The 17,213-nt window shown below is 44.9% G+C and overlaps 1 protein-coding gene across 4 annotated transcripts in view; it reads left to right on the forward strand.

The window, feature by feature from the left end:
• The window catches only part of abch1 (ATP-binding cassette, sub-family H, member 1), an 80,161-nt gene that overhangs the window by 45,391 nt on the left and 17,557 nt on the right, over positions 1 to 17,213 (forward strand). For all 4 annotated transcript variants that reach the window (XM_082978709.1, XM_082978735.1, XM_082978728.1 and 1 more), the window contains 9 exons: positions 745 to 841; positions 1,119 to 1,287; positions 3,110 to 3,210; positions 10,613 to 10,683; positions 10,986 to 11,035; positions 11,726 to 11,782; positions 12,177 to 12,247; positions 12,463 to 12,551; positions 13,612 to 13,715. In XM_082978709.1, coding sequence (XP_082834835.1) covers positions 745 to 841; positions 1,119 to 1,287; positions 3,110 to 3,210; positions 10,613 to 10,683; positions 10,986 to 11,035; positions 11,726 to 11,782; positions 12,177 to 12,247; positions 12,463 to 12,551; positions 13,612 to 13,715 — 809 coding nt within the window. The remainder of the gene's footprint in view (positions 1 to 744; positions 842 to 1,118; positions 1,288 to 3,109; positions 3,211 to 10,612; positions 10,684 to 10,985; positions 11,036 to 11,725; positions 11,783 to 12,176; positions 12,248 to 12,462; positions 12,552 to 13,611; positions 13,716 to 17,213) is intronic.

The raw sequence follows: 17,213 nt of genomic DNA on the forward strand, positions 1-17,213 counted from the left end.
AGGTTATTCTTCATTTGGAAATAGGGGTATCGCCAGTCACTCACCCCCGGAAGTAGCTGTCCATCCACCGCTATCACTTGGGCGGCGGCAGCTTTCAAGTTCGGATCCGCCCACTGGGCTGTCCCAAATTGTCCACTCAGTTGGCCCCCAGCAGGGGTTTCTACTGGCCCCTCGAAACCGATGAGGGGGAGGATGAGCTCCTCCTCCAGGGGTTCCCTAGGGGGATCGGGTTCCGGTGCCCCCTCCGACTCCCAATTAGTCATGGCTGGGGAGCCCGTTGAGACCTGGCACGTCCAGCAGATGGAGCCATCGCCTCGTGATTTACACTCCATCTGTTACCAGGCCTCGACGAGTCTCCCCCTGGTGGCTGACCTGCTGTACGCCACAATATACTTAGGTAAATGTAGGGTTGTATGGACACTATACTGTATATACTCAGGTAAATGTAGGGTTGTATGGACACTATACTGTATATACTCAGGTAAATGTAGGGTTGTATGGACACTATACTGTATACACTCAGGTAAATGTAGGATTGTATGGACACTATACTGTATATACTCAGGTAAATGTAGGGTTGTATGGACACTACACTGTATATACTCAGGTAAATGTAGGATTGTATGGACACTATACTGCAGACGAACATTGCTGAACATTGCAGCTAAAAGTGTGTGTGTGTGTGTGTGTGTGTGTGTGTGTGTGTGTGTGTGTGTGTGTGTGTGTGTGTGTGTGTGTGTGTAGGGGACTGGAAGGTACGAGTCAGGCATGTGATGCCAAAGTGGAGGAACATCACAGCTCTGATGATCAAGACCATGGTGCGGATGAAGAGAATGCCCGGGTGAGGATGATGATGGTGGTGGTAATAGTAGTGATTTTGGTAGTGGTGGTGATGATGAAGGGTGGTGATGGTGGTGAGGATTATGATGGTGGTGGGGGGGTGAAGAAGGGTGATGGTGTTTATGAGGATGATAACGATTATAATGATCGTAGTGGTGAGGATGATAATGAGGATGATGATGAAGAGGAGGAGGCAGAGGATGATGACGAAGAGTAGTAGTAGAATGAGCATGAAAGATTTCCAATAGTATTTGACCCAGTGTCTGGTATCTGTCCAGGTCCATGTGTTTCCAGTTCCTGCTGCCAGTCATCCAGATCTCTCTGATGTGTCTGTGTATCGGAGGAGACCCCAAAGGAATACAGGTGGCTGTGGTCAACAATGAGACCTCCTCCAGCTCCTTCAGCCAATCCCTGCTCTCCTTCCTGGACAACTCCAGCGTGCAACAGGTACTGGACCAATCAACTGGGTGGCATTCATTAGTGCATACCGTAGCAAAGCGTTTTGCCACGGAAAAGGAAAAACAAGCGTTTCTTATTGGACAAGTTCAGGTTGTCCCTCCCTGTTTCAGTCTGGAGGCAAACTAAATGTCTGTTTGTTCGGTATTATGGGGTCAGACAGAGTTTGTTGTGGAGGAGGTGCATGACCTAAAAGAGGAAGTAACAAGAGTTACACTCTACACTCACTACCTGTTTACCTCTAGGTTGCTGGTTTCACTTCTGCACTGCTCTTTATTAATCTAAAAATACATTCATGTGCTGTGTGTCTACAGAAATAAGCCAAGCAAAAGCACTTTCAGAGCTAACTCCATAATTCACCTTTAAAAGGAATTGTGTGTTTTGTTATTACAGTACGGCGAAACAGTTTGAGTATCTACCACACTGTCCTCCTGGTCAAAATCCAGTGAGCAAAATTATGTCTAAAAGACGTATAGAGTACCACATTATGAGTCATAATACCCATAAAACCTAGCTGTCAAACAGGGAATTGGTTCCAATCATTTTTTCACCATTCATGTATTACCATAGTGGATTTTAGAAACACTTAAAATAAGGGCTGTGTTTCGTGTAGGCTTACCCTGGCGTGACGTTTTGATAACCGTCTAAATCTCTTTAGTACTTAAAAAAAAAAACGTTGTTTATAACAAGGTGCATTTTATGAAAACATTCGTCTTGATTTTTTCTTTTTTTTTCTTGCTTTGACTGTGATATGTGATTGTTCATCTACCTTAGTTGAATGCTCTGACTGAAAGTCTCTCTGGATAAGAGCGTCTGCTAAATTAACTAAATGTAAATCTGAAAATGAACATTATTCTAATGAGCTCCGCCCCCAAATAAAGACCACATTTGATTGGTCCGAACCGGAACCAAATCTTAACCAATCATAATGTCTGTTTCACAAGTTTGGACAGTACAGTAGAATACAGTGCAGTGCTGTACAGTACACATTTTTGGGACCAAATTGAGGCTGGACCGGATGTCTTTGGACGTTGAAATTAAGGCAGGTACAGAGGTGACCAGAAAACGTTGTCTGTGGTCGTTGAAATCAAAGCCAGGGCGGACGGACCAAATTTCAACGTCTTTTCAACATCAATGGACAAAGGCATTGGACCGTGCTCACTGGGAAGTAGTCCACTAGTTGGAGGAATAGGGTGTAACACTGTCCTCCTGGTCAGAAGTAGTCCACTAGATGGAGGAATAGGGTGTAACACTGTTCTCCTGGTCAGAAGTAATCCACTAGATGGAGGAATAGGGTGTAACACTGTCCTCCTGGTCAGAAGTAGTCCACTAGATGGAGGAATAGGGTGTAACACTGTCCTGCTGGTCAGAAGTAGTCCACTAGATGGAGGAATAGGGTGTAACACTGTCCTCCTGGTCAGAAGTAGTCCACTAGATGGAGGAATAGGGTGTAACACTGTCCTGCTGGTCAGAAGTAGTCCACTAGATGGAGGAATAGGGTGTAACACTGTCCTGCTGGTCAGAAGTAGTCCACTAGATGGAGGAATAGGGTGTAACACTGTCCTCCTGGTCAGAAGTAGTCCACTAGATGGAGGAATAGGGTGTAACACTGTCCTCCTGGTCAGAAGTAGTCCACTAGATGGAGGAATAGGGTGTAACACTGTCCTGCTGGTCAGAAGTAGTCCACTAGATGGAGGAATAGGGTGTAACACTGTCCTGCTGGTCAGAAGTAGTCCACTAGATGGAGGAATAGGGTGTAATTTAAGACCTAGCTATAGTCACTGAGGGTGTCCCCTGTCCCTCCCTGCCCTAGGTGAACCTGTCCCATGCTGAGGCTTTTGCAGGGGCCTATAACGGAGAGTACTGGGCCGTCATCGGGTTTGGAAAGAATTTTACCAGTTACCTGACCAAGAGGTGAGTCCTACCTCTGGACCTGTCTCTTGTCTAGTCTCATCTTCTTCCCTTGTTCTTCTGTTCTCCTCTCTTCTCTTCTGTTCTCTTCTCTTCTGTTCTCTTCTCCCCTTCACTCTAAAACTCTGTCAATAACCAGGTTTCTATCCACAGGTCATACCGTTTACATACCGTTTACATCCACAGGTCATACCGTTTACATACCGTTTCCATCCACAGGTCATACTGTTTACATACCGTTTCCATCCACAGGTCATACCGTTTACATACCGTTTCCATCCACAGGTCATACCGTTTCCATACCGTTTACGTCCACAGTTCATACCGTATACATACCGTTTCCATCCACAGGTCATACCGTTTACATACCGTTTCCATCCACAGGTCATACCGTATACATACCGTTTCCATCCACAGGTCATACCGTATACATACCGTTTCCATCAACAGGTCATACCGTATACATACCGTTTCCTTCCACAAGTCATACCGTTTACATCCACAGGTCATACCGTTTACATACCGTTTACATCCACAGGTCATACCGTGTACATACCGTTTCCATCCAAAGGTCATACTGTTTACATACCGTTTCCATCCACAGGTCATACCGTTTACATACCGTTTCCATCCACAGGTCATACCGTTTACATACCGTTTCCATCCACAGGTCATACTGTTTACATACCGTTTCCATCCACAGGTCATACCGTTTATATATATATATATTTTTTTTTTATCATGACAGTTGTGATGGAAACAGTTAGCAGACATTTGTTCATTCGACATGGTGGGATCTTTTTGTGTCTGTAAAATGCACAAATATTGATATAATAACCATCATATCGAAGTCAACTTGAAGTCACGCGATGACATGACTCAGGAAACCATGCAGTTTATTAGGCTACAGATGAAACATGTTGTGTGGTCCTCCCACTACGACTCAGGAAAGCATGCAGTTTATTAGACTACAGATGAAACATGTTGTGTGGTCCTCCCACTACGACTCAGGAAAGCATGCAGTTTATTAGACTACAGATGAAACATGTTGTGTGGTCCTCCCACTACGACTCAGGAAACCATGCAGTTTATTAGACTACAGATGAAACATGTTGTGTGGTCCTCCCACTACGACTCAGGAAACCATGCAGTTTATTAGGCTACAGATGAAACATGTTGTGTGGTCCTCCCACTACGACTCAGGAAACCATGCAGTTTATTAGACTACAGATGAAACATGTTGTGTGGTCCTCCCACTACGACTCAGGAAACCATGCAGTTTATTAGACTACAGATGAAACATGTTGTGTGGTCCTCCCACTACGACTCAGGAAACCATGCAGTTTATTAGACTACAGATGAAACATGTTGTGTGGTCCTCCCACTACGACTCAGGAAACCATGCAGTTTATTAGGCTACAGATGAAACATGTTGTGTGGTCCTCCCACTACGACTCAGGAAACCATGCAGTTTATTAGGCTACAGATGAAACATGTTGTGTGGTCCTCCCACTACGACTCAGGAAACCATGCAGTTAATTAGACTACAGATGAAACATGTTGTGTGGTCCTCCCACTACGACTCAGGAAACCATGCAGTTTATTAGACTACAGATGAAACATGTTGTGTGGTCCTCCCACTACGACTCAGGAAACCATGCAGTTTATTAGACTACAGATGAAACATGTGTGGTCCTCCCACTACGACTCAGGAAACCATGCAGTTTATTAGACTACAGATGAAACATGTTGTGTGGTCCTCCCACTACGACTCAGGAAACCATGCAGTTTATTAGGCTACAGATGAAACATGTTGTGTGGTCCTCCCACTACGACTCAGGAAACCATGCAGTTTATTAGACTACAGATGAAACATGTTGTGTGGTCCTCCCACTACGACTCAGGAAACCATGCAGTTTATTAGACTACAGATGAAACATGTTGTGTGGTCCTCCCACTACGACTCAGGAAACCATGCAGTTTATTAGGCTACAGATGAAACATGTTGTGTGGTCCTCTCACTACGACTCAGGAAACCATGCAGTTTATTAGACTACAGATGAAACATGTTGTGTGGTCCTCCCACTACGACTCAGGAAACCATGCAGTTTATTAGACTACAGATGAAACATGTTGTGTGGTCCTCCCACTACGACTCAGGAAACCATGCAGTTTATTAGGCTACAGATGAAACATGTTGTGTGGTCCTCCCACTACGACTCAGGAAACCATGCAGTTTATTAGGCTACAGATGAAACATGTTGTGATGAACTTCACAGGGTGGTGAAAGAGCACGGTGATGAGCTTGATGCTCCTTTACAATAAATATTGAGGGTTTTATTCTGGTAACATGATGCTTAATTGCCTACCCGCACAGCCTACCCACACATCCTACCTACACAGCCTACCCGCATAGCCTACCTACACAGGCTACCCGCACAGCCTACATGCACAGCCTACCCACACAGCCTACCCGCACAGCCTAGCCGCACAGCCTACCTGCACAGCCTACATGCACAGCCTACCCACACAGCCTACCCGCACAGCCTACCCGCACAGTCTACCCGCACAGCCTACATGCACAGCCTACCCGCACAGCCTACCCACACATTCTACCCGCAAAGCCTACCTGCATTGCCCACCCACACAGCCTACCCACACAGCCTACCTGCACTGCCTACCCATACAGCCTACCCACACAGCCTACCTGCACTGCCTACCCATACAGCCTACCCACACAGCCTACCTGCACTTCCTACCCATACAGCCTACCCACACAGCCTACCCACACTGTATCTGTGAGCTGTTGGCTAGAGCACACCTGCCATGACCAGAGTAGACACACCTGCCATGACCAGAGTAGACACACTTGCCATAACCAGAGTAGACACACCTGCCATGACCAGAGTAGACACACCTGCCATGACCAGAGTAGACACACCTGCCATGACCAGAGTAGACACACCTGCCATGACCAGAGTAGACACACCTGCCATGACCAGAGTAGACACACCTGCCATGACCAGAGTAGACACACCTGCCATGACCATAGTAGACACACCTGCCATAACCAGAGTAGACACACCTGCCATGACCAGAGTAGACACACCTGCCATGACCATAGTAGACACACCTGCCATGACCAGAGTAGACACACCTGCCATGACCAGAGTAGACACACCTGCCATGACCAGAGTAGACACACCTGCCATGACCAGAGTAGACACACCTGCCATGACCAGAGTAGACACACCTGCCATGACCAGAGTAGACACATTTGCCGTTTAACTGAACCGTTACTGTGACAAAACTATCTGTAGAGGTGAAAATGCGATGGAAACACATTGAACCTTTGCTTTTATTTCTATTCATGACAACTATGTCATCATGGACTGACTTTCATCCACAACAAGTCCGTTTGGTGGAATCACACCACTTGTGGGAAATATTAATGTAATGCGTATTTTATTATTATTCACATGAAGATCTGTCAGCAATTGGATGTAAACCGAGCTATTGACTTGTAATGTTGGTTAAGTCCACCATGATAAAACCAAGGTCATTGTCTAGATTCTTCTCAATGGAAACATGTGCACCTTCAAGTGGCAAATGTGACTGACAAAAAGCATTCCGTTGGATAACATGGATACAAAACATGACAAAGCAAAAACAGGTTTTTAGAAATGTTTGCAAATGTATAAATAAATAAAAACGGATACCATATTTACATAAGTATTCAGACCCTTTGCTATGAGACTCAACATTGAACTCAGGTGCATTCTGTTTCCATTGATTATCCTTGATGCTTCTACAACTTGATTGGAGTCCACCTGTGGTAAATTCAATTGATTGGACATGATTTGGAAAGGCACACACCTGTCTATATAAGGTCCCACAGTTGACCGTGCATGTCAGAGCAAAAACCAAGCCATGACACAGGATGGTGTTGAGGCACAGATCTGGGGAAGGGTACCAAAACATTTCTGCAGCATTGAAGGTCCCCAAGAACACAATGGCCTCCATCATTCTTAAATGGAAGAAGTTTGGAAGCACAAAGACTCTTCCTAGAGCTGGCTGCCCCCCCAAACTGCGCAATCAGGGGAGAAGAGCCTTGGTCAGAGAGGTGACCAAAAACCTGATGGTCACTCTGACAGAGCTCCAGAGTTCCTCTGTGGAGATGGGAGAACTTTCCAGGACAATCATCTCTGCAGCACTACACCAATCAGGCCTTTATGGTAAAGTGGCCAGACGGAAGCCACTCCTCAGTAAAAGGCACATGACAGCCTACTTTCAGTTTGCCAAAAGGCACCCAAAGGACTCTCAGACCATGAGAAACAAGATTCTCTGGTCTGATGAAACCAAGATTGAACTCTTTGGCCTGAATGCCAAGCGTCACATCTGGAAGAAACCTGGCACCATCCCTATGGTGAAGCATGGCGGTGGCAGCATCATGCTGCGGGGATGTTTTTCAGCGGCAGGGACTGGGAGACTAGTCAGAATTGAGGGAAAGATGAACGGAGCAAAGTACAGAGAAATCCTTGATGAAAACCTGCTCCAGAGCGCTCAGGACATCAGACTGGGGCAAAGGTTCACCTTCCAACAGGACAACGACCCTAAGCACACAGCCAAGACAACTCAGGAGTGGCTTCAGGACAAGTCTTTGTCCCTAAGTGGCCCAGCCAGAGCCTGGACTTGAACCCGAACAAACATTTCTGGAGAAACCTGAAAATAGCAACCTGACAGAGCTTGAGAGGATATGCAGAGAAGAATGGGAGAAACTCCCCAAATACAGGTGTGCCAAGCTTGTAACGTCATACCCAAGAAGACTCAAGGCTGTAATCGCTGCCAAAGGTACTTCAACAAAGTACTGAGTAAAGGGTCTGAATACTTGTGTAAATGTGATATCCTCCCCCCCCCCAAATAACTAAATTCTGCATTTGCAAAAATGTGTGTTTTTGCTTTGTCATTATGGGGTATTGTGAGTAGATTGATGAGGGGAAAAAATATTGAATCCATTTTACAATAAGGCTGTAACGTAACAAAATGTGGAAAAAGAGAAGGGGTCTGAATACATTCCCAAGGCTCTGTATTCCAGGAAGGCATGTAATGTTGCCAAGCAATAAAGTACTCATGTGTGTGTTGTATTATACAGGATCCTTACTGTATCATGTCTCTGCTCTGTGGTGTGTGTTGTATTATACAGGATCCTTACTGTATCATGTCTGTTCTGTGGTGTGTGTTGTATTATACAGGATCCTTACTGTATCATGTCTCTGTTCTGTGGTGTGTGTTGTATTATACAGGATCCTTACTGTATCATGTCTCTGCTCTGTGGTGTGTGTTGTATTATACAGGATCCTTACTGTATCATGTCTCTGTTCTGTGGTGTGTGTTGTATTATACAGGATCCTTACTGTATCATGTCTCTGCTCTGTGGTGTGTGTTGTATTATACAGGATCCTTACTGTATCATGTCTCTGTTCTGTGGTGTGTGTTGTATTATACAGGATCCTTACTGTATCATGTCTCTGTTCTGTGGTGTGTGTTGTATTATACAGGATCCTTACTGTATCATGTCTGTTCTGTGGTGTGTGTTGTATTATACAGGATCCTTACTGTATCATGTCTGTTCTGTGGTGTGTGTTGTATTATACAGGATCCTTACTGTATCATGTCTCTGCTCTGTGGTGTGTGTTGTATTATACAGGATCCTTACTGTATCATGTCTCTGTTCTGTGGTGTGTGTTGTATTATACAGGATCCTTACTGTATCATGTCTCTGTTCTGTGGTGTGTGTTGTATTATACAGGATCCTTACTGTATCATGTCTGTTCTGTGGTGTGTGTTGTATTATACAGGATCCTTACTGTATCATGTCTGTTCTGTGGTGTGTGTTGTATTATACAGGATCCTTACTGTATCATGTCTGTTCTGTGGTGTGTGTTGTATTATACAGGATCCTTACTGTATCATGTCTGTTCTGTGGTGTGTGTTGTATTATACAGGATCCTTACTGTATCATGTCTGTTCTGTGGTGTGTGTTGTATTATACAGGATCCTTACTGTATCATGTCTCTGTTCTGTGGTGTGTGTTGTATTATACAGGATCCTTACTGTATCATGTCTGTTCTGTGGTGTGTGTTGTATTATACAGGATCCTTACTGTATCATGTCTCTGTTCTGTGGTGTGTGTTGTATTATACAGGATCCTTACTGTATCATGTCTGTTCTGTGGTGTGTGTTGTATTATACAGGATCCTTACTGTATCATGTCTCTGTTCTGTGGTGTGTGTTGTATTATACAGGATCCTTACTGTATCATGTCTCTGTTCTGTGGTGTGTGTTGTATTATACAGGATCCTTACTGTATCATGTCTCTGTTCTGTGGTGTGTGTTGTATTATACAGGATCCTTACTGTATCATGTCTCTGTTCTGTGGTGTGTGTTGTATTATACAGGATCCTTACTGTATCATGTCTGTTCTGTGGTGTGTGTTGTATTATACAGGATCCTTACTGTATCATGTCTGTTCTGTGGTGTGTGTTGTATTATACAGGATCCTTACTGTATCATGTCTCTGTTCTGTGGTGTGTGTTGTATTATACAGGATCCTTACTGTATCATGTCTGTTCTGTGGTGTGTGTTGTATTATACAGGATCCTTACTGTATCATGTCTGTTCTGTGGTGTGTGTTGTATTATACAGGATCCTTACTGTATCATGTCTCTGTTCTGTGGTGTGTGTTGTATTATACAGGATCCTTACTGTATAATGTCTGTTCTGTGGTGTGTGTTGTATTATACAGGATCCTTACTGTATCATGTCTCTGTTCTGTGGTGTGTGTTGTATTATACAGGATCCTTACTGTATCATGTCTGTTCTGTGGTGTGTGTTGTATTATACAGGATCCTTACTGTATCATGTCTGTTCTGTGGTGTGTGTTGTATTATACAGGATCCTTACTGTATCATGTCTCTGTTCTGTGGTGTGTGTTGTATTATACAGGATCCTTACTGTATCATGTCTCTGTTCTGTGGTGTGTGTTGTATTATACAGGATCCTTACTGTATCATGTCTGTTCTGTGGTGTGTGTTGTATTATACAGGATCCTTACTGTATCATGTCTCTGTTCTGTGGTGTGTGTTGTATTATACAGGATCCTTACTGTATCATGTCTGTTCTGTGGTGTGTGTTGTATTATACAGGATCCTTACTGTATCATGTCTGTTCTGTGGTGTGTGTTGTATTATACAGGATCCTTACTGTATCATGTCTCTGTTCTGTGGTGTGTGTTGTATTATACAGGATCCTTACTGTATCATGTCTGTTCTGTGGTGTGTGTTGTATTATACAGGATCCTTACTGTATCATGTCTCTGTTCTGTGGTGTGTGTTGTATTATGCAGGGTGATCCAGCGTCAGGTCTCTAAGGAGGTAGTGGATGGAGGGTCGGTGCACGTCTGGTTGGACCTGACCAGTAAGCTCTCACTCCGCAGTCTGTTGGCATGACGATGTGTGAAAGAATTCACCCTCAGAGACACTAAAGTAGAATTAGAATATAATACTGGTAGAATACAATACAATGGAATAGGTATGTTGTCTGTGAAAATGACCACTAGGTGGTAGTGTAACTGTGTGGAAAAGGCATTTTAATGATGATTCATCTTGAGACGTTTTTTATGTTAATTAAATTGATCAATCAAAAGCGTTTTTCAAAAGTGATAATAGACTTGATAATGATGCCATTGTTTTCACCTCGTAGTGTGTTTTTGTCACCAGATCAACAGATCGCCATGATGCTTCAGAAGAAACTAGCAGATGCCTTGGAGGTACCACCAGAGTTCCCTGTTGGTTCCTCCCTGCAGATCTACCTGCTCTTTCTTCAATGGGAACATAGCCTTATTGTTTAACGGCGCCGTCTGGCTTTCAAAACCTTCTATAGATGATATCTTTATCTAGTGTAATACACACTGACTGCATGGCAGCAGGGTCTTTCTCTCCGCGTCTCTTCTCCTCATCTGGACTGATCTAAAAACACCATGGATCAAAGTAACATGGCAAATCAAGGCCTGCTGGAAATGCTTTCAACCTGTCCACTTCTTTTTTACATCAGTGCAGATTAATGAAACGTGACGAGGTGAGGAAGTTGCTTGTTTAGACTGCTGAGATGCAGCCCAGCTGTTGAAGTAGCTTGTTCAGACTGTTGAGATGCAGCCCAGCTGTTGAAGTAGCTTGTTCAGACTGTTGAGATGCAGCCCAGCTGTTGGAGTAGCTTGTTCAGACTGTTGAGATGCAGCCCAGCTGTTGATGTAGCTTGTTCAGACTGCTGAGATGCAGCACAGCTGTTGAAGTAGCTTGTTCAGACTGTTGAGATGCAGCCCAGCTGTTGAAGTAGCTTGTTCAGACTGTTGAGATGCAGCCCAGCTGTTGAAGTAGCTTGCTCAGACTGTTGAGATGCAGCCCAGCTGTTGATAAAGATACATCCAGCAGTGAAGTGAAACAGTCTGTTCCCTCCTCAGGACTTCATCCAGTATAAGATGGGGAGCATGTCTTACCTGGTCTCTCTTCCTGTCAAGGTAGGACAACAATAACCCCTTTAAACCCTGATTGCACGCTTAAAGGCACCCTATTCCCATAAGGCTCTGGTCAAAGTAGTGCACTATGTGGGGAATAGGGTGCTATGTAGGGAATAGGGTGCTATTTGGGGATCGGGTGCTATTTGGGGATCGATAGTATTCTGCCATCCACATCCACTTGCCTTGCTAGTGTCTGATATAGACAAGCTGTTGTCTTCCCAAGACAACAATGTAACCAGTATTGTTGAATGTATACAAATGTTTGATCTCTTCCTGATGAATACACAGATGTACTGTGCATAGGGGGAAAATATTTCACTTACTATTTCTGTGTCACATTTCTCTTTTTTAACCCATTTTGCTCACTTTCTCTTTGTCCCGTTTCTCTTTCCAGTTTGAGGAGCCGATCTATGGCAGCATGAACTCAGACTTCACCACGTTTGTGACACCAGGAGCCGTTCTGAGGTACAGATTCAGTCCACGTCTGAACCTAGTCAGCTTTACTGAGACCCCTCCCTTCTGCTCTTTCTCCCCCTCCTCCCTCTCACCCTCCTTTCTCTCTCTCCCCCTCCCTTCTTTCTCTCCCCCCTCCCTTCTGCTCTTTCTCCCCCTCCTCCCTCTCACCCTCCTTTCTCTCTCTCATCCTCCCTTCTCCCTCATTCTCCCCTCTCTCTACACAGCATCACTTTCTACTTGGCAGTGGGCTTGACGGCTCTCTCCTTCGTGATAGAGAGGAAGGAGGGGCTAATGGAAAGGTGCTGGGTTGCAGGTAAGAGGTCAAAGTTCATTAAGTGGATAACAATCTGTTCCAAATGGCACCCTATATCCTATTTATTGCACTACTGTTGACGAGGGCCCAAGTGTCCCCAATGCCACCCTGTTCTCTATGTAGCGCACTGGTCAAAAGTAGTGTACTATATAACCCAGGGATATTCAACTCTGACCCTGCTGGTTGTCTGTTCTACCTGGTGTCCCAGGTCTAAACCAGTCCCTCATTAGAGGGGAACAATGACAAACTGGGTGCACTACAGAGCCCTTTGGGCCCTGGTCAAAAGAAGTGCACTACTTAGGGAATAGGGTGCACTACAGAGCCCTTTGGCCCCTGGTTAAAAGACGTGAACTATACAGGGCAGGGATATTCAACTCTGACCCTACGAGGTCAGGAGCCTTTCTGTTCTACCTGATCATTAATATCACCCACCTGGTGTCCCAGGTCTAAACCAGTCCCTCATTAGAGGGGAACAATGACAAAACACAGTGGAACTGGCTTGGATATAGGGAATATGGTTCCGTTTGTGATGCATTGACAGTTTGTGGTCATTATCTATGTAGTGACCAGTACAGACCACTAGGGGGAGGTGGATTATCCTGACCAATAATCAGAACATCTGGTTAAATCACAGTGGGCCAGTTTGTCAGAACATTAAATGATCTTCTCCCCACCTTACTCTTCCTTTTCTCCTGTCCCACTATTCTCTCTCGCTCTCTCTCTCTCTCTCCCTCCCTTTCTCCTCTCCTCTATTTCACTCTCTCCTTCATTCTCTCTCTCTCCCTCACTTTCTCCTCTCCTCTATTTCACTCTCTCCTTCATTCTCTCTCTCTCTCCCTCCCTTTCTCCTCTCTCCTCTATTTCACTCTCTCCTTCATTCTCTCTCTCTCTCCCTCCCTTTCTCCTCTCTCCTCTATTTCACTCTCTCCTTCATTCATTCTCTCTCTCCCTCACTTTCTCCTCTCCTCTATTTCACTCTCTCCTTTGTTCTCCTTCTCTCTCTCCCTGTCTCCTCTCTCTCTCTCTCTCTCTCTCTCTCTCTCTCTCTCTCTCCCTCCAGGTGTTAGTTCGTTGGAGACTGTGCTGGCCCATCTCATCTCCCAGCTGTTTGTCATCAGCATCCAGGTCATTCTACTACTGCTCTTAATGCTGCTCGTCTTCAAGGTAACACACACACACATAGACACACACACACATACACACATACAAACACACACACACACACACACACATACACACACGCACACACACACACACACACACACCACAGCAGCCTCCATCCGTCCTCATCAGCAAGGCTTATGACTCCTGAATGATTGAACATCCCTGTCTCATGTTCACATCCCTGTTCCACTGGTGTTGTACACACTGAGCAGCACGGTGTGACTGTGGAGATGTATATATTGTGTTGTACACACACTGAGCAGCACGGTGTGACTGTGGAGATGTATATATTGTGTTGTACACACTGAGCAGCACGGTGTGACTGTGGAGATGTATATATTGTGTTGTACACACTGAGCAGCACGGTGTGACTGTGGAGATGTATATATTGTGTTGTACACACACTGAGCAGCACGGTGTGACTGTGGAGATGTATATATTGTGTTGTACACACTGAGCAGCACGGTGTGACTGTGGAGATGTATATATTGTGTTGTACACACTGAGCAGCACGGTGTGACTGTGGAGATGTATATATTGTGTTGTACACACTGAGCAGCACGGTGTGACTGTGGAGATGTATATATTGTGTTGTACACACTGAGCAGCACGGTGTGACTGTGGAGATGTATATATTGTGTTGTACACACTGAGCAGCACGGTGTGACTGTGGAGATGTATATATTGTGTTGTTCACACACTGAGCAGCACGGTGTGACTGTGGAGATGTATATATTGTGTTGTATACACTGAGCAGCACGGTGTGACTGTGGAGATGTATATATTGTGTTGTACACACTGAGCAGCACGGTGTGACTGTGGAGATGTATATATTGTGTTGTACACACTGAGCAGCACGGTGTGACTGTGGAGATGTATATATTGTGTTGTACACACTGAGCAGCACGGTGTGACTGTGGAGATGTATATATTGTGTTGTGTACACACTGAGCAGCACGGTGTGACTGTGGAGATGTATATATTGTGTTGTACACACTGAGCAGCACGGTGTGACTGTGGAGATGTATATATTGTGTTGTGCACACACTGAGCAGCACGGTGTGACTGTGGAGATGTATATATTGTGTTGTACACACTGAGCAGCACGGTGTGACTGTGGAGATGTATATATTGTGTTGTACACACACTGAGCAGCACGGTGTGACTGTGGAGATGTATATATTGTGTTGTACACACACTGAGCAGCACGGTGTGACTGTGGAGATGTATATATTGTGTTGTACACACTGAGCAGCACGGTGTGACTGTGGAGATGTATATATTGTGTTGTACACACTGAGCAGCACGGTGTGACTGTGGAGATGTATATATTGTGTTGTACACACACTGAGCAGCACGGTGTGACTGTGGAGATGTATATATTGTGTTGTACACACTGAGCAGCACGGTGTGACTGTGGAGATGTATATATTGTGTTGTACACACTGAGCAGCACGGTGTGACTGTGGAGATGTATATATTGTGTTGTACACACACTGAACAGCACGGTGTGACTGTGGAGATGTATATATTGTGTTGTACACACACTGAGCAGCACGGTGTGACTGTGGAGATGTATATATTGTGTTGTACACACTGAGCAGCACGGTGTGACTGTGGAGATGTATATATTGTGTTGTACACACTGAGCAGCACGGTGTGACTGTGGAGATGTATATATTGTGTTGTACACACTGAGCAGCACGGTGTGACTGTGGAGATGTATATATTGTGTTGTACACACTGAGCAGCACGGTGTGACTGTGGAGATGTATATATTGTGTTGTACACACACTGAGCAGCACGGTGTGACTGTGGAGATGTATATATTGTGTTGTACACACTGAGCAGCACGGTGTGACTGTGGAGATGTATATATTGTGTTGTACACACTGAGCAGCACGGTGTGACTGTGGAGATGTATATATTGTGTTGTACACACTGAGCAGCACGGTGTGACTGTGGAGATGTATATATTGTGTTGTACACACTGAGCAGCACGGTGTGACTGTGGAGATGTATATATTGTGTTGTACACACTGAGCAGCACGGTGTGACTGTGGAGATGTATATATTGTGTTGTACACACTGAGCAGCACGGTGTGACTGTGGAGATGTATATATTGTGTTGTACACACTGAGCAGCACGGTGTGACTGTGGAGATGTATATATTGTGTTGTACACACTGAGCAGCACGGTGTGACTGTGGAGATGTATATATTGTGTTGTACACACTGAGCAGCACGGTGTGACTGTGGAGATGTATATATTGTGTTGTACACACTGAGCAGCACGGTGTGACTGTGGAGATGTATATATTGTGTTGTACACACTGAGCAGCACGGTGTGACTGTGGAGATGTATATATTGTGTTGTACACACTGAGCAGCACGGTGTGACTGTGGAGATGTATATATTGTGTTGTACACACACTGAGCAGCACGGTGTGACTGTGGAGATGTATATATTGTGTTGTACACACTGAGCAGCACGGTGTGACTGTGGAGATGTATATATTGTGTTGTACACACTGAGCAGCACGGTGTGACTGTGGAGATGTATATATTGTGTTGTACACACACTGAGCAGCACGGTGTGACTGTGGAGATGTATATATTGTGTTGTACACACTGAGCAGCACGGTGTGACTGTGGAGATGTATATATTGTGTTGTACACACTGAGCAGCACGGTGTGACTGTGGAGATGTATATATTGTGTTGTACACACACTGAGCAGCACGGTGTGACTGTGGAGATGTATATATTGTGTTGTACACACTGAGCAGCACGGTGTGACTGTGGAGATGTATATATTGTGTTGTACACACTGAGCAGCACGGTGTGACTGTGGAGATGTATATATTGTGTTGTACACACACTGAGCAGCACGGTGTGACTGTGGAGATGTATATATTGTGTTGTACACACTGAGCAGCACGGTGTGACTGTGGAGATGTATATATTGTGTTGTACACACTGAGCAGCACGGTGTGACTGTGGAGATGTATATATTGTGTTGTACACACTGAGCAGCACGGTGTGACTGTGGAGATGTATATATTGTGTTGTACACACTGAGCAGCACGGTGTGACTGTGGAGATGTATATATTGTGTTGTACACACTGAGCAGCACGGTGTGACTGTGGAGATGTATATATTGTGTTGTACACACTGAGCAGCACGGTGTGACTGTGGAGATGTATATATTGTGTTGTACACACTGAGCAGCACGGTGTGACTGTGGAGATGTATATATTGTGTTGTACACACTGAGCAGCACGGTGTGACTGTGGAGATGTATATATTGTGTTGTACACACTGAGCAGCACGGTGTGACTGTGGAGATGTATATATTGTGTTGTACACACTGAGCAGCACGGTGTGACTGTGGAGATGTATATATTGTGTTGTACACACTGAGCAGCACGGTGTGACTGTGGAGATGTATATATTGTGTTGTACACACTGAGCAGCACGGTGTGACTGTGGAGATGT

The sequence above is a fragment of the Salmo salar genome, chromosome 01 (assembly GCF_965601325.2).
Source record: "Salmo salar chromosome 01, fSalSal1, whole genome shotgun sequence".
NCBI classification, from domain to species: Eukaryota; Metazoa; Chordata; class Actinopteri; order Salmoniformes; family Salmonidae; genus Salmo; species Salmo salar.